Raw genomic sequence first — 18,825 nt, forward strand, 5'->3', positions numbered from 1 at the left:
TTAGCCGGGCTTGGAGGTTTTTCATCATAAGAAAATGCTTCAGTCTTGCCGCTCTACCCCATAGCCCAGACATATGAAGGATATGGGAGATTGTTTTCACATGCACCACACAGCCAGTACTTGCCAGGTATTCCTGCAGCTTCTTTAATGTTGCTGTAGGCCTCTTGGCAGCCTCCCAGACCAGTTTTCTTCTTGTCTTTTCACCAGTTTTGGAGGGACGTCCAGTTCTTGCTGGTGTCACTGTTGCGCCATATTTTCTCCACTGGATGATAACTGTCTTCACTGTGTTCCATGGTATAGCTAATGCCTTGTAAATTCTTTTGTACCCTTCTCCTGACTGATACGTTTAACAATGAGATTCCTCTGATGCTTTGGAAGCTCTCTGCAGACCATGGCTTTTGCTGTAGGATGCGACTAAGAAAATGTCAAGAAAAACCTACTAGAACAGCTGAACTTTATTTGGGGTTAATCAGAGGCACTTTAAATTATGGCAGGTGTGGTGTGTACTGATTCCTATTTAACATGATTTTGAATGTGATTGCTTAATTCTGAACACAGCTACATCCCCAGTTATAAGAGGGTGTGCACACTTATGCAACCACATCATTTTAGTTTTTTTATGTTTACTACTCCCCCCCCCCCCCCCAAAAAAAAAAAAAAAAGATTTCAGTTTGTTTTTTAATTGAGTTGTACAGTTTTTATAGATCACATTAAAAGGTGGAAAAGGTTCTGAAATTATTTATCTTTGTCTCATTTATTTACATAACAGAAACCTAACATTTTAACAGGGATGTGTAGACTTTTTATATCCACTGTACATACATTAAAAGGTAAACTAACTTTTTAATCAAAGAAATTAAAAGAAAAACACTGAAAAAACATCGTATGCAGAAAAACTGGTGGTGTGAAATACCAGGACAAAAGTATTAGTTAATAAGTGAAACACTAGAGCACTACCATAGTACAGGAAGCTCACGTATGTATTGCACAGTGCAATGCCAGGGCCTTAACGTACAAAAAGTCTTGGTCTCAGGTGAGGAGGGGTAGGAGTGTGGTGTTGCTTACTATAACCACTTCAATACTGGACACTTTCATGCCCTTCCTGCCCAGGTAAATTTTCACACTTTGAATGACAATTGCATGGTCCTGCAACATGGCACAGTGCTAGATCAAATGGGGGCTCAGGTAAGTAAACAGGAAAAGGGAGGGGGGGGGGAGGTAGTGAGGAGGAATATTGATACCTAAACATTTTTTACCTTAATGCAAAGAATGCACCAGGGTAAAAATGCTTATGCTTTGTAACCATTTTAATATTTCCATTTTAAACGTACCTTTTGCTACCCACATTCTGACCCAACGGAATCAGAGATGAAGGATTTAAAGCTTCAGTCTCTCCGTGAACACATCCCTGGATATTGGAAGCATGACAGCGGTTCAGGGCTGGAAGAAAAACATAACCTATTCATGTAAACTTTACACAATTGGCACCCTAACTTAGCAATTCTGTACCATGACCTCATTGCTTCTCTCCCTAGGTGCAAGGTTACTGGTCAGGTCTGACATGACTCTATATACTACTTAGGCCTCATGCATACTGGGCGTTTAGCCCCTCTGCATGCGATTCTGGCATTTACATGTGGGTGGAAGCCACAGGGACACCATCGAGCCCTGCTGTTGGCAGCCTGTAAAAGTCTTAAGAGTGAATGAAAACTGCCGTGGCTGGATTATGTACAGAGTAAGTCTAACGCTTAAGGCAGTATGTGCCCAATGACAAATGCCCAGAGCACAGGCATCTTACCTTCTGGGCATTTGTTCTTAGGCCTATACTGCCCTAAATGTTAGTACCATTGCAGCAGTGGCTGCAAGGTGCACCAGAGCCTTCCGCTTCTACAAAAATGCTGGAATCTTGCTCATAGGGGCTAGGCACCCAGTGTATGCAAGGCCTTAAACTATTCTACTGTTATAAGAAAATAAGTTTATTTCAACAGCTTAAGTTCCCCCAATATATGGTATAGTTGACTCACTAATGGCAACACTTACAAATATATATATGAAATACAATAACAAAAGCTGTACACTGCTGTAACACAAGCCCTGACCTTCACTTATATCTTTACAAATTACCCCACTCTTACATTTACAAACAGCAGAAAGGGTCTCTCTTTTGTAAGTGACATATAGTATGTGCCATTTGGCTGGAAATATGTAATGCCCATGATTTAATGGCAGCCCTGTAAAGAATAAACTATTAATTATATAAACCATATAAAGGTGGCTCTGCTAGAATAATTGTATGAGAAGAAAATTGCTCTGGTACTGATCCAATATTGTGCTGTAATTACAAACTTGGCTTGGATGGTCACCCATCTAAGGATTTTGAGACAGGAGATGGAGCCAAAGCAATAAGGAAATAAGTTAAATGTGTAGAAGTGTTTCTCTTTTTTCAGCTAGCTAAGATCTAGTAAGTAAAGCAAGAAAATGACTGACATGAAAGATTTGCATACTCCTTATACTTAATCATATAATTAGCTAAGGGAAACACAAAGCGAGTTTGAATTTATTAGGCTTGGTATCCAAAGATATTTATTATAGTGTAATTAAAGACAAAACCTTTTTTTTGTTTTTATTTTGGAAAGAGGAAGGGAGAGTTATAACCCCTGTAATTTTTTTTTTGCCATATCTGTCCCATTGGGGAGATTTCTCTTCACTTCCTGTCCCATAGTGAAAACAGGAAGTCAGAAGAAATCCCTCCAAAGTAAGGGAATCCTAGCGTGTCACCAGAACTAGTGTCCACATTGGAAGATCTCCCCTCTATTACTTTTCTGGGGACAACCCAAAATGTGTTTGAATCCCACTCCACTCTATCCAAAACTAAAAAAAAAAAAAATTCTGTCTTTAGATACACTTTAATCTCCCTTTGGAAATGTAAATTCTGACATGAAGAGTATTATTTACTAAGCATTTAGAATGCATAAAAACCTCAAGGGCCTGTGCAAGCATAATGAAACCATGTTAGAGTTATTATGTTGCCTTTCCGTTGAAAATCAATTTGGCTAAAAATGTTGTGAAGAGATGAAACTGACAGGGACAGGAAGACTGGTTCTTTAACCAGAGTTCATCCAGGTACCCCACAACACGAATCCCCTCAGAATGAGGCAGAGCCAAATCTGGGAAAGCACATTTGTGAAAACAACCATGGATAGGCCAAGGGAAAGGGCAAAAAAACTGGTAATGAGGGTCACCTACTGCAAAACGCACTTAGTGATGGGGAGACAAAAAAGTGGGAACATGCAGATAGGCATCTAATATGTACAAAGAGAAAGCAAATCTTAGAAATTTGGCAGTGTACCTGCCAAGCCATTCCAGCAGTAGTGTGAAGATGAAGGTAAAAGTTCCAGCTGACTATGGACAGATGGAACTATAAGGAGACAGCTAGGGTTCTGAGCCCTAACCTTAGTTCAAATAGCAGTGGTCTTACAGCTTTCCGTAAATACAACTGCAGGTTGAATGGCAGGGCCGGTCAGAGCAAAGGTAGACTTAAAGAGACCTTTTACCTAAGGGGTGTCTTTGAACACACTTTTTGTGTTTGGTTTGTTAAGCTAGGAAATAGCTGGATCTACCACAGGAATTGTCCATTTTCCAAGCAAACTTTCCTCAGTAGGATATGTTGGGCGAAAAGTTTAGGGTAGAGAAAAAAAAATTTTTTTGCAGTTGAGCCCAGTCATCATTTAGGACAGGCTCAAGCAGCGCCTGAACAGAATTGATGTTAGCTGGTATAGGGAACTTTGAGGACCCCATACTAGAAACTTTACGGCGAGCAGACACTCTACGCTAAAGAGAGAACAGCTTCAATCAGCATAACAAATAGTGTTCATGAGTTTCAGAAACATTTCTGTAGCAGTCATGTCATTCTGATCAGATATCTCAGAAGGCAAGGAGTCTTCCTCTGCTAATGCCACCTCTCTGGTACCACATCTGGCTGAAGAACAAAGTCAAAAGCTGATGCTGGAGAGAAGTAGAAGGGGCGTGGCCATGACCCTAGGAGTCCCTGGCCTCGACATAGCCAGAAATTCTGCCTATGAATTCAGACAGAAAATTCTTCTCTAGACTGAAACGATGAAGTTGTCGTGGCCAAAGGAACTGCGGAATGAATATAGGAAGGTTGAGTGTCAGACTGGTGCAGCCATCAAGGGAGCAGGTACCAGTGCTACCGGGGCAACACAGTGGCTAAATGGTTATCACTTCTGCCAGGCAGTACTAGGGTCGTTGGTTTGAATCCCAACCACGGCACCACCTGCCTGGAGTCTGCATGTTCTCCCTGTGCCTGCGTGGGTTTCCTCAGAGTACTCTGGTTTCCTCCCACACTCCAAAAACATGCTGGTAGGTGAATTGGCTCCGGTCTAAATTGGCCCTAGTATGTGTATGTATGAATGTAAGGGACCTTAGATTGTACGCCCCTTGAGGGCTGGGGACCGATGTGAATGTACTATATAAGTAAAGCGCTGGGTAAATTGATGGCACAATATAAGTACCTGTAATAAATAATACCAGGGCTAGCCAAGATGGTGCTCAGCCAGTGAATTAGATCTAAAGAGGAGGCAGGGCGCACATGCACAGTAGTCTCCCTCAACTAAGGCGGCACAGGCACCGATCACTCTTCAGCCTACACAGGCACTATACAACTCTGCTGAGTAAAAGGGCAATTGGTAAAACAGTGCCACACCAGACACCCTCTAGCAGTACAAATGGACTGTGCCAAAAACAGATTAAATGGGCACCCTGGGTAAATGTTTAAAGGTCTTCTGTACTCACCAATTAAGTATCAAGAATAAGGGTGATTTAACCCCATCCTGGCTTTATCCTCCATGGTAGGCATACCCCACAGGGGTATTTAGAAACTGGTCTCGGTACCAGGCAGACCATAGCCCTGGACCTGTAAAACACCCTGCATTTAACTCCACACACTGCACTACATGCTCAGGGGAGCACCCAAAGCAGAATCCAATGCAGAGTAACTTTACAGGCCAGCCTCGCTTCCTTCATCAGAAGGGTTCTTGGTATGGTCTCCCAAGGCTCTGCCCAGGAGTCCACTAATCCAGAAGCTGCAACCGCTGTAGCTATAGTGCAGCCAAGTGATGAAGAAATCATTTTGGAATAAATTACTCAGTGTGAGAGAAAGGGAGACAACAGATCCATTGGTTAAAGACCCTAGCAAAATACTGAGTCTAGCTGGGTGTGAGAGGGGTGTCCCTGCAGCTTCTTTTTTGCCAATGTCTAATCACCTGAAGGTAGCTGCATATAACTCTATTGTAATGATTTAAAGAAGCCTGTGTCCTGTACAATCAGGAAAAGTAATAGTAAAGTGGTTCTCCAGTCTCCCCTCCAAAAAATTAAAATTCAACACGTACAAATACTGTAGCTGCTGACGTTTAATATAAGGACACTTACCTGTCCAGGGATACAGCGCTGTCCTCACTATGCAAATAAGCGGAACTTCCCTTTTTGGGTGACGTCCCGCTTTGCATTTCCCTTTTAAACTGGAGCAACTGTCATTAAACATAAAACATCTGTTGCGCAATATTTACGTTGCTACAGGCTGTTCTCTCAATGGATATAAATAAATACATATATAAAGGCTGAACACACCTTTTCCAGTCCAACTGCAATCTCCACGGGTTTGACATCCAAACAGGAGTAGAAACCGTTCAATTAGAAAGGTTCAGTGAGTTTAGCCAATAAGATGTTGTGTTTCATTCAAATCAACTAAACTTGTGCTATGAACCCAGCTGTTCTAATCCCCCTTATACATTATTGGTTATTCAAAAAGAATACAAGTATAAATAAAGCGTAACTTCACCCAAAAAGGGAAAGTTTTGTTTTATGTCCTCCTCCCCCCTCCTCTACCACATTTGGCACATTATATTTTTTTTATTTAGGGAACGGGTACCTAGTTTTGATAGGTACCTGCTCCCACTTCCCCTCAAATCACCTAAGCAATTTGAGCAGAGGTTTGGTAACAGCCTGCAGAACCTTTCTCCCAAAAGTTTGATAGTGAAAGCTTGATCGCGTTGTGGCCTTGCAGATTTGCTCCAGAATGGAACCACCTTATTCCACCCATGAAGAAGTTAAAATTAAAAGGGCATTAAAGGCAGGAAGACTCACTTGCGTGACTTTGTGTAACTCAAGGATAGTTTACTTAATCCAGCAGGCAATACAGATTTTGAATTTTGATCTTGGAGCTTTTCCTGCCACTTTCTTTACTGGCGGAAACGGCAAACAAGAAATGTGATTTGTTATAATGATCTATTGGCTTCATTAGAAGTCAAAAAATGTGTAGCACTGACTTCAAATCCAGGACCAAAAAAAGGAGGCCACACCCGCGAAATGCATCACCTAGGCAACCACGCACCACTTCTTGCAGTCTCTTCTAGGGCTCAATTCACTAAAGAATATCGTATGAGATAATTGGATCACGTGACACTTTTTTTTTTTCCCACTTATCTCATGCGACATTCAAAAGGTCAATTAACTGTCAGTGTATATATACGTGATTGTGCTATATATATATATATATATATATATTGTGATTTCCAGGTAGGGGCACACGCAAGCTGCTATTTGCGACTTCGGCTGTCAACCACCGGGTCCCGGCCGGTGATTAAACGCCGGCACCTGGTGATCGCTGAGCATTACTGATGGGGGCGGGGGGGGGGCGGGAGAGAACTGTATGTAAACAATACAGTTCTCTACCCTGTCAGAGCCGTACAAAGCAGTGTGCTTACAGTTGAAAACACACACACAGCTTACAGTAAAACAGCACACAGCTAACCCTTTGATCGCTCCACGTTAACCCTTTCCTGCCCAGTGCCATTAATACAGTGTCAATGCTTTTTATTAGCACTGATCACTGTATTGATGTCACTGGGGATGTCAGACCCACCCCCCTCCCCCCCCGTGTCAGAATGGCCACTGCAGTCCCGCTATAAGTTACTGAACGCCGCCATTACTAGTATTAAAAAAAAAAATACCAGTATATATACTGCCATTTGTAAACGCCATAATTTTCACATAAACCACTTAATTTACACGTATTAGGATTTTTTATTTTAGCAAAGACAGTAGCAGAATACATTTTGTCTTACATTTATGACAAAATTTGATTGTTTAAATTTTTTTACTGGACATGTTAAATAGCAAAAGGTCAAAAATATTGTTATTTTCTCAAAATTGTCTGTCTTTTTTTTATAGCGCAAACAATAAAAAAAACCGCACAGGCAATCAAATACCACCAAAAGAAAATGTCACTTCTGGGTTTCTGTGTCACTGGCTGGAGAAGAAACTAAAGCAGTGCAATATAATATTTAATTGCAGAATGGGGGAGACCCTGCTGTCTCATTAAGTGCCGGTTCACATATATGCGGATTGGATGTACCGTAGTTGTAGGATGAACTGCATCCAATCTGCATGACATGCGAAATAACATTGCTTCCTATGATGCCTGTTTACATATGTCCAATGCACTGGCAGTGCGGACTGAAAAAGAGTCTTGTACAATATCTGAGCAGTGTGGTCCGGTTCAGGTGCGGATCACAGGCTATTGACTGAACAGTTTCTAAACTGCAGAAGTGTGAACAGGGTAAAATCCTGACCTGATCCTGTCTTGAGCCTGACTTTTTGCTGAGCAACTACTGTGTCAATTAGTGGTGAAACTTGAGCTTCAGTCTGTACTGCTCATGTGTGGATCAGCTCTAAAGAGAGCCGGTCACCCAAAAAATCATCACACAGGGGACTTTTTGTCCCCCATGTAATGAAAAAGAAAAAGTTAAGTGAAAAAAAAAATCTTTTTAAAAAGTGTTCAGAATTAGTTACACCCAATAACTTAACCAATTTAAGACCATGCCAATTCAGACATTTTTTACATTTAAAAATCAGTAATTTTAGCTAGAAAATTACTTAGAACCCCTGAACATTATATATTTTTTAAGCAGAAGCCCTAGAAAATAAAATGAAGGGTGCTGCAATTTTTTATGTCACACAGTATTTGTGAAGCAGTTTTTCAAAGGCAATTGTTTTGGAAAAAAATACACTTTAACCATTAAGCTCCAGAAAATTTTACCTCCTACATGACCAGGCCATTCTTTGCTATATGGCACTGCACTACTTTAAGTAGTAATTTTTCCACATCACTCATCATCATTGATCATCACTCGTTTAAAAAAAAAAAAAATTATATATATATATATATACAGTCATGGCCGAAATTGTTGGCACCCTTGATATTTCTCCAGGAAATCATGTATTTCTCACGAAACGTATTGCATTAACACATGTTTTGCTATACACATGTTTATTCCCTTTGTGTGTATTGGGACAAAACAAAAAAAGGGAGGAAAGAAAGCAAATTCGACATAATGTCACACAAACCTCCAAAAATGGGCTGGACAAAAGTATTGGCACCCTTTCACAACTGCGGATAAATAAGAATGTTACAAGCATGTGATGCTCCTGTAAACTCACCTGGGGCAAGTAACAGGTGTGGGCAATATAGAAATCACACCTGAAAGCAGATAAAAAGGAGAGACGTTCACTTAACCTTTGCATTGTGTGTCTGTCTGTGCCACACTAAGCATGGACAACAGAAAGAGGAGACGAGAACTGTCTGAGGACCTGAGAACCAAAATTGTGGCAAAATATCAACAATCTCAAGGTTACAAGTCCATCTCCAGAGAACTAGATTTGCCTTTGTCCACAGTGCGCAACATTATCAAGAAGTTTGCAACCCATGGCACTGTAGCTAATCTCCCTGGTCGTGGACGGATGAGGAAAATTGATGAAAGATTGCAACGCAGAATAGTCCGGATGGTGGATAAGCAGCCCCAAACATGTTCCAAAGACATTCAAGCTGTCCTGCAGGCTCAGGGAGCATCAGTGTCAGCGCGAACTATCCGTCGACATTTAAATGAAATGAAACGCTATGGCAGGAGACCCAGGAGGACCCCACTGCTGACACAGAGACATAAAAAAGCAAGACTACAGTTTGCCAAAATGTACTTGAGTAAGCCAAAAGCCTTCTGGGAAAACGTCTTGTGGACAGATGAGACCAAGATAGAGCTTTTCGGTAAAGCACATCATTCTACTGTTTACCGAAAACGGAATGAGGCCTACAAAGAACAAAACACAGTACCTACGGTAAAATATGGTGGAGGTTCAATGATGTTTTGGGGTTGTTTTGCTGCCTCTGGCACTGGGTGCCTTGACTGTGTGCAAGGCATCATGAAATCTGAGGATTACCAAAGGATTTTGGGTCGCACTGTAGGGCCCAGTGTCAGAAAGCTGGGTTTGCGTCCAAGATCCTGGGTCTTCCAGCAGGACAATGACCCCAAACATACGTCAAAAAGCACTCAGAAATGGATGGCAAAGAAGCGCTGGAGAGTTCTGAAGTGGCCAGCAATGAGCCCAGATCTAAATCCCATTGAACACCTGTGGAGAGATCTTAAAATTGCTGTTGGGAAAAGGTGTCCTTCCAATAAGAGAGACCTGGAGCTGTTTGCAAAGGAAGAGTGGTCCAAAATTCCGGGTGAGAGGTGTCAGAAGCTTATTGATGGTTATAGGAAGCGACTGATTTCAGTTATGTTTTCCAAAGGGTGTGCAACCAAATATTAAGTTAAGGGTGCCAATACTTTTGTCCAGCCCATTTTTGGGGTTTTGTGTGACATTATGTCATATTTGCTTTTCTGCCTCTGTTTTATATTTGTTCCAATACATACAAAGGGAATAAACATGTGTATAGCAAAACATGTGTTAATGCAATACCTTTTTTGTGTGAAATACTTGATTTTCAGGAAAAATATCAAGGGTGCCAACAATTTCGGCCATGACTGTATATATATATATATACACACACATATACACACACACACACACATTTTTTTGTACAAATCCAATAAAACATTCTTTATAAATTTAGGCTATGATCTATTCTGCAATGTCTTTGTTAAAAAAAACTCCCAATAAGTGTATATTAATTGGTTTGCATGAAAGTTGTAGTGTCTACAAAGTATGGCAAAGGTGTGGAAATTTTTGAAAAACTACTTGTCCAGGGACTAAATTGGTGTCCCAATCTACTTGTCCCTCATGACAATCTACTTGTCCTGATAAAATTAGGAATGTCTGGGACTTTGAAAATCAAATAATTATGGCAAATTAAACGTTTAATTTTTTTTAACATTGCGCCATTTTATCTCCTCCTCCCAGTCTCCAGTACCGCACCCAGGAACTAGCAAGGAAGAAAGAGACCTTGCAGTAATGAGCACTGATTGGGTGTTTGTCAGGAAAGGGGAGGGTCCAGCTTATCCTTTATCCCTTTTGCTGCCAGAGCCATTTTTGATTTTTGCACGCATTTACAAAATCATTTTAGGCCTGAAGATTACCCAAAACCCCCAAACATTATATATTTTCTGAAATCAGAGACTCTAGAGAACAAAATACTGGTAGTTCTAATTTTTTATGTCACATGATATTACCGCAAAAGGCAATATAAAATATAAAAGATGAGGTTCCACCGAGTAAATAGATATCCAACATGTCAAACCTTAAATTTGCGTGCACTTCTGAAATGGCAACAAACTTCAGCACCCTATACTTTTTTTCCATAGGTGACCCTTTTAAAACCCTTATAGGTCATCGGTTTAGCATTAAAGAGGAGGTCTGGCGCTAGAATTATTGCTCTCATTCTGGCGTGCGCGGCGATATGTAACGTGTGTATTGGAATCGATGTTTTCATGCGTAGGCACCCCGGCATGTGCTTTTATGTTTGAAAGTGAATATATGCGGGCAGGGGCGGACTGACAACTCATGGGGTCCCCGGGCAATAGGGGATCATGGGGCCCGTGTCCTCGCCCACACTCAAACCACACCCAAAAAAGCCTATGAAAGGTACCAAGGGGCATCTCATGGGGCCCCCTACTGACCCCGGGCCCTCGGGCAGTGCCCGAGTTCCCAAATGATCAGTCCGCCCCTGTATGTGGGCCCAAATTTTTTTTTGAGGGTATGTTATGTGCTTGGGTGTAACTTTGATTTTTTTTACTGTTAAAAAAACATTTCTACTTAACTTTTTTCATCACATAGGGGACACAAAGTATATGATAATTTTTTGGTGACAGGTTCTCTTTAATAAGCCATGCAGGGTCTAAAAGACCCTGTATGTCTCCCCTGAATGTAATGCAGTGTACAGTGGGGATCGAAAGTTTGGGCACCCCAGCTAAAAATTTGTATTAATGTGCATAAAGAAGCCAAGGAAAAATGGAAAAATCTCCAAAAGGCATCAAATTACAGATTAGACATTCTTATAATATGTCAACAAAAGTTAGATTTTATTTCCATCATTTACACTTTCAAAATAACAGAAAACAAAAAAATGGCGTCTCCAAAAGTTTGGGCACCCTGCAGAGTTAATATCTTGCACTGCCCCCTTTGGCAAGTATCACAGCTTGTAAACGCTTTTTGTAGCCAGCCAAGAGTCTTTCAATTCTTGTTTGAGGTATCTTTGCCCATTCTTCCTTACAAAAGTCTTCCAGTTCTTTGAGATTTCTGGGCTGTCTGTCACGCACTGCTCTTTTAAGGTCTATCCATAGATTTTCAATTATGTTGAGGTCAGGAGATTGTGAAGGCCATGGCAAAACCTTCAGTTTACGCCTCTTGATGTAATCCCCCGTGGATTTCGAGGTGTGTTTAGGATCATTATCCATTTGTAGAAGCCATCCTCTCTTTAACTTCAGCTTTTTCACAGATGGCATCAAGTTACCATCCAAAATTTGCTGAAATTTTATTGAATCCATTTTTCCTTCTAATCGTGAGATGTTCCCTGTGCCACTGGCTGCAACAGAACCCCAAAGCATGATTGATCCAACCCCATGCTTAACAGTTGGACAGAGGTTCTTTTCATTAAATTCTGTGCCCCTTCTTCTCCAAACGTACCTTTGCTCATTCCGGCCAAAAAGTTCAATTTTAACCTCATCGGTCCACAGAACTTGTTTCCAAAATGCATCAGGCTTGTCTATATGTTCATTTGCAAAGTTCAAACGATGATTTTTGTGGTGAGGACGTAGAAGAGGTTTTCTTCTGATGACTCTTCCATGAAGACCATATTTGTACAAGTATCTCTTTATTATGGAATAGTGTACCACAACTCCAGTGTCTGCCAGATCTTTCTGGAGGGATCGTGCAGTCAAACGTGGGTTTTGAATTGTTTTTCTCACAATCCTGCAAGCTGTTCTGTCTGATATTTTTCTTGGTCTTCCAGATCTTGCTTTAACTTCCACTGTTCCTGATGACTGCCATTTCTTAATTACATTCCAAACAGAGGATATTGACATCTGAAAACGCTTTGCTATCTTCTTATAGCCTTCTCCAGCTTTGTGAGCGTCAACTATTTTCAGTTTCAGTTTTCTAGACAACTGCTTAGAAGAACCCATGGTGCTGATTGTTGGGGCAAGGTCAGATGAGTCTGGGCATTTAAAACCTTTGAGATTGACATCACCTGGTCTTCCCAGACGATGATTGAGAACCATCCATGACACTGGCAGGTCTCAGCTTGGCAAAGGGGGCAGTGCATGCTATAAATTCTGCAGGGTGCCCAAACTTTTGCAGACGCCATTTTTTTGTTTTCTGTTATTTTGAAAGTGTAAATAATGGAAATAAAATTAACTTTTGTTGACATATTACAAGAATGTCTAATCTGTAATTTGATGTCTTTTGGAGATTTTTCCATCTTTATGCACATTAATACAAATTTTTAGCTGGGGTGCCCAAACGTTCGATCCCCACTGTACATCACACTGCATTACATTCTTTCCGGGAATCTGTGAATAGGGGACCTGGAAGAGACGTCAAACATCCCTTCTGTGTCAGGACAAGAAGTGGAGGAGAGTGGGGGGGTTGGCACTGTGGGCTGTGTGGAAGCAGTCAGGCGGCAGCGCTGCCACCCGAATGCTTCCACCTGACAGGTGAGCCCAGCTGCTTGCCCACAACAGGGCTAAAGGTTGGAAAAAGCTACATGCCCGATGCCCGGAACTACATGTTGATCGGGCGATACAAATTCAACATCCCCTGTATCTGTATATACTGGATTTTTTTTCCATACAAACTCGCGTCCCATTGGCTTCAATGTAATATTAATTAAAAAGTCTAATAGAATACAATTTATATATATATATATATTTTTTTTTTTTTTTTTTTAAAAACCATCCATTTTGGTTTTCAGCCAAGTGCAACCTGAATTTTCGATTTCAGTCACGAATTTTCATTTCGGTGCACCACTGCTACTAATGGCGGTGATAAGCGACTTATAACGGGACTACGATAATGCAGCGAGCAATCTGACACTGATGCTGGGGAACAAACTGCCTAACTGCCACTGACATCACCAGTGACACGATTACAGTGCTCAGTGATAATATACACAGTCACTGTACTAATGACACTGACTGGGAAGGAGTTAACATCTAGGGTGATCAAGGAGTTAAATGTGTGTATTATGTGCTGCTTTTACTAAGAGATCTCTTTGTTTCTGATCCCTGCTTTGCTAACCAGTTGAAAGTCAAAACGTAAATATACTAAAAGTATTGCAGTCTTCATATGGTTAAAATCCCCCCCGCAAAAAAAATCTTATGAACAGGATTGCACACATCAGGGGAGCCTACACACAAAAATGTTGATTTCGCTACACATTATATATTGCTGTACATGCCAGATGAAAAGCAATAACTCTAGGCCCACAGTCATGGTTTATTCTAAACGGATGACCTGTAGGGGCTTTTTAAACCATTGCCGATGAAAAAATGTAGGGTACCAAAGTTTGTTGCCGTTTCAGCATTGGTTCACACTATAGCAGTGTGCGAAATCACATGTGATTAGGACAGGAATCACTCTGCATTCCTGTTCAACTCAAACGCGGTTCTTTGCAGTGTGATTTGAGCCCATTAGTTTTGTATGGCTCAATTCAGAACGCACCAAAACGAAAAAGGTGCAGGAAACTTTTTTTTGTCCGTACCTGAATCGGACCACATGGGTGGTCACACCCATGCAATCAGATTCTTGCAGCCGCACTGTGTTTTGCGACCTGTTTAGTGGCGTCATTAATGTAACATTATCACCGGTGGCAGATTACATGAGCAGAGTGCGATTTCAATGCAGTGCGGGAAATGCTCAAGATTTGCCCTGTTGCCCCCACTGCATATATGTGAACTGGGGCTCAAGGGTGCACACAATTTTAAGGCTTGATATGTAGGGTATCCATTTACTCAGTGCAAACTCATCTTTTATATTTTTTCAAAAAATGGGCAATCTAATGAGATTGTATGTCCTAAAATTAACTTTTTTTTAGTACTTTTAACTAAAATTTTCAGCTAATATTGTGTGACATAAAAAAAATGGAACTACTGCTATTTTATTCTCCAGGGTGTCTGATTTAAGAAAATGTATAATGTTTGGGGTTAAAGGTGGGAGGGTTCTATAATCTTGCAATGAAAATATTAGGGCTCATGTACACAGGGAGTTTGAAAAACTCTTCTTACCACTGGAAACTGACTGCTAGAAAATGTAGGTTAAAAATGTCAGTTTAGCCGTGTTTACCTACTGCGTTTATGAGCATTTAGCCTCGTTTATGCACGTTTGAGTTTAGAAGCGTTTTTAAAAGATAACCTCAGGAGACCTTCCAAATGCCCAGAATGAAATTAAATAAAAAAAAAAAAAGGCTACTAAAATACTGCATGAGTTATTTTATCAAGTCATGCTGTATTTTAGTAGTGAAAAGCATGTGTTGATGTTTCAGCTGTCAGCGGGATTCCCCACTGACAGCTGAATGTAAAAGAAAGAATTGCCGGCAAATAAAAAAACGGAGTGGGGTCCCCCCCTCCATCCATACCAAGCCCTTCGGGTCTGGTATGGATATCGAGGGGAAGCCCCATGCCAAAATGAAGAAAAAAAAAAAAAATAGCGTGGGTGTCCCCTACAAAATCCATACCAGACCCTCATCCGAGCAAGCAGCCCAGCAGGTCAGGAAAAGGAGGGGGCGAGTGAGCGAGCACCCCCCTCCCTCCTGAACCATACCAGGCCACATGCCCTCAACATGGGGAGGGGGGTGCTGCCGGGTCAGGACATTGGACACAGCTCATCAAGTGGTAGAAGGTTGCTGTGATTGGCCGTTTACCATATCACGTGATCAGCTGTGTCCGTAGGACACAGCGATCAACGGCAACGTCGGGGCGCACAGGAGGAGTGTTCTCAGATGATGTCTATGGACGTCGTCCCAGAACTAGAAAACCGTCTTTGGCTATAGCGCAGTAGGGAAGAGGCTAAAACCACGTCAGATCCCTGTGCATATATACGCATATGGACATAGTATCATGAAAAAGAAAAAGAGAGGCTCTCCATAGTGTAATCCCGATTAAAACAATGTGGTAAATGAAAAGATGACAACCAGGCCCTTTACATCATATAAACAACTCATGTTCCAGAACCCAAGATGGCTGCAGCGGGATCATGTATGCGTAGTGGTGTGTGTTCCCTCTCTGCCCTACTAACGTTTTAAAAATAAAAATGGGTAATCTATTGAGTTTATTTGTCCAAAAATTAACTTTAGATTATGTTACCTGCTTACCCACCGCCCTATAGCAGAACTACTGCTACAGGACGGCAGGGCTGTGCAAAATCACGTATATCCCAATCACAGCACCACCTGCCTGGAGTTTGCATGTTCTCCCTGTGCCTGCATGGGTTTCCTTCAGGTACTCCGGGTTCCTCCCACACTCCAAAGACATGCTGGTAGGTTGATTGGCTCCTGTCTAAATTGTCCTTAGTATGTGTATGTATGAATGTGAGTTAGGGACCTTAGATTGTATGCCCCTTGAGGGTTAGGGACTGATGTGAATGTATAATATATATGTAAAGCACTGCTTAAATTGACAGCGCTATATAAGTACCTGAAATAAATAAATATGCATGATTTTGCATTTTCAGTTAGGGGGCACGCATGCTGCCCTACCCGTGCCGCCATTGGCAGCTACAGATATCGATCACCAAGTCCCAGCCGGAGATTCCCCGCCCGCACCGGGCAATCACCAAGGAACAGTGACAGGTCTCTCTCTTGCCAGCAAGGAAATGCTGCTGTGTACTTCTCTGCACAGCAGAGAAATGCACAGTAGCATGTTTCCCTAGTAAAACAGCACAGCAAACAGTTAACCCTTTGATCATCCCAGATGTTAACCCCTTCCTGCCCAGTGTCATTAGTACAGTGTCAGTGCTTTTTATTAGCACTGATCACTGTATTGGTGTCACTGGGGATGTCAGTGACAGTTAGTCAGTTCCCCCCAGTGTCAGAATGGCTGCTGCAGTCCTGCTATACGTCGCTGATCACCACTACTAGTATAAAAAAATAAAAATTCCACTATACATATTGCCATTTGCAGACGCTGTAACTTTCACGTAAACCAATTTACACGTATTGGGATTTTTTTTTTTTTTGCAAGGACATGTAGCAGAATACATTTTGATCTAAATGTATGATGAAATTTGATTTTTTTTTTTACTGGATATGTTTTATAGCAAAAAAATATTGTTTGTTTTTTTCTAAATTGTCAGACTTTTTTTGTTTATAGTGCAAAAAATAAAAAACGCAAAGGCGATCAAATACCACGGAAAGAAATCTCTATTTGTAGGAAAAAGGACATAAATTTAAGTTGGGTGCAGCGTTGCATGACCGCGCAATTGTCAGTTAAAGTAACGCAAAAAAATAGCTTGGTCAGGAAAGGGGGTAAATCCTCAGGAGGGCAAGTGGTTAATTGAAATCTTGTAACACAAAAAATATAATTTGCGCTAGTAGATAAATATTAAAATATACCGGTGAACAAAAAAATATAAAATATTATCCATGTAAATAATACTTATAAATACATATAAAGAATTTTTTATATATAAAAAAAGTGTCCAAAAAAACAGTCCAAATTTGAGATGTGTAATACAGATCCAAAAACGTGCACGAAAAATATAAATGTGACAATCCACCACCAAAAGTACTAAATAAACTCACCAGAGCTATAAAAAACTGAAGCATATATTGCTCTGGGAGCAGTGGTATTAGTAGAGTAATAGACCATTCATGGATGTGTCTTCAGGGAGTAATATTCTGCAGAACCCAGATCCAAGCAGACCAATTTCAATGGAGCGAATGCTCTAGAATCAAATACCACTAAGGAAATCCACTTCTCCAAAAAGATCACCCTAATTGTATCCAAGAGGGGAAATGCCAGACACTCGGAAGAAATAAAAGAACTTCATGGTGCAGTATTATTAAAAAACAGCTTCCTTTATTATGCACTCATTGCACTTATCTCAAAAGGTGTCCCAGCCGACACCAGCGTTAACAGCATACAGGAATCACAGTGAAAAACGAACCCAGCCACTTGGCACATGCGCAGTAGATCGCTGGGAAACGTAATGACGTCACATCAAGCCCCACCCTACGCGTTTCGTCATGGACGTCCTCACGGAGCGGGTATATTTTCAGGTATATTTTAATATTTATCTACTAGCGCAAATTATATTTTTTGTGTTATTTGTTACACTTTATTTATGGTGGATTTTGCAGCTGGTATATCAATTAGTGACCCATATATATATTTTCTCTCTCTTTCCATAGGCGCCATTATATTTATTTATTTAATTGAAATCTTGTGCTTTGTAAACCGTTGGAAGTTTTGTGACATAAAAAATGGAACAACCGCTATTTTATTCTCCAGGGTGCCCGATTTCATAAAATGTATAATGTGTGGAGGGTTGGGCATAATCATCAAGCACAAAATGAGTTTTAGAAACATGTGCAAATAACCACAAAACCGGCTGTCGGCGAAAGGGTTAGTCATGATGGGTACAATAATCTTTATTACTGCGTGTCCAAATAAAATGATGGGACGCGATCTTTGGAGCGTTTAAAAACATTGCAAAAAGTATTGGTTGCCAAAAATGTCCCAGGACTGAACTACGTACCCATGGATGGCAGCGTGTCAGGGGCACATTTATGAAGAAAACTTTGTTCCAACAAAAAAAAACAATGACAGCCTGTTAGTCTCAATAAAGTTTTCCTATATGCTACAAAAAAAACCCCCATCTCTTTGCCCAATGACTGGCTAACCATCTGGACTTGGTGGCACTTCTCTTGGACTGAGCTGCCGGCTGTAAGCCCTGACAGAGGTTGTATTGAGATTCCGAATACAGGCTATGGGAGCCAGGTACCGTCACTATAAAAGTGTGTGACAAGGGAAAGTCAGCACAAGAATGACCCCCTCTACCACCAGGCTAAACTAAGACCCGCCCAGCCCCCTAAACACTGACATGTCCTCCCGGTCGGCACTGTCATACTCACCCCTTCCTAGGAGCCCCGGAATCCGCCACATTTTGGCAACCGAGCCAGTCACAGGGCTTCACTGCGCAGTGCGCATGCGTTCCGAGCCGCCCCCTTCACACCTACCATAGAGCCGGAGAGGGGGCGGGCCAGAGCGCCCACGCACTGAAAGTCAGTACTGTACAGGAGATTGCATAATAGTAAGCACGTGCTGGTACTGGCTGTCTGCAGGTGGTGAAACGCCGAGTTCAGTCTTGTTTGTAAAGGAATCTAGAATACAGCTACAACGTATACATTCTAAAACAACAGCTGAAGGATCCTTCACTTCATATTCAGTGAGCTGCCTTGATCCGCAGAGATTAGCTGCTTGACCTCTGGAAGGTTTTATCCCTCTCATGACCAGGGCATTGTTTGCTATTCAGCACTGT

General features: G+C 41.3%; 1 protein-coding gene across 1 annotated transcript in view; it reads right to left on the minus strand.

Annotated features, from left to right (window-relative positions):
- Positions 1-18,449, minus strand: part of LOC149444812 (DAP3-binding cell death enhancer 1-like) — a 71,906-nt gene extending 53,457 nt beyond the window's left edge. The window contains exons 1-2 of the mRNA XM_089654500.1: positions 18,419-18,449; positions 1,332-1,440 (exon numbers count right to left, since the gene is read on the minus strand). Of these exons, the coding sequence (XP_089510626.1) occupies positions 1,332-1,440; positions 18,419-18,449 (140 nt within the window). The remainder of the gene's footprint in view (positions 1-1,331; positions 1,441-18,418) is intronic.
- Between the last annotated feature and the right edge of the window lie 376 nt (positions 18,450-18,825).

Source organism: Staurois parvus, unplaced genomic scaffold (genome assembly GCF_062004578.1).
Source record: "Staurois parvus isolate SC_StPar_1 unplaced genomic scaffold, SC_StPar_1.0 ptg000770l, whole genome shotgun sequence".
Taxonomy (NCBI): Eukaryota; Metazoa; Chordata; class Amphibia; order Anura; family Ranidae; genus Staurois; species Staurois parvus.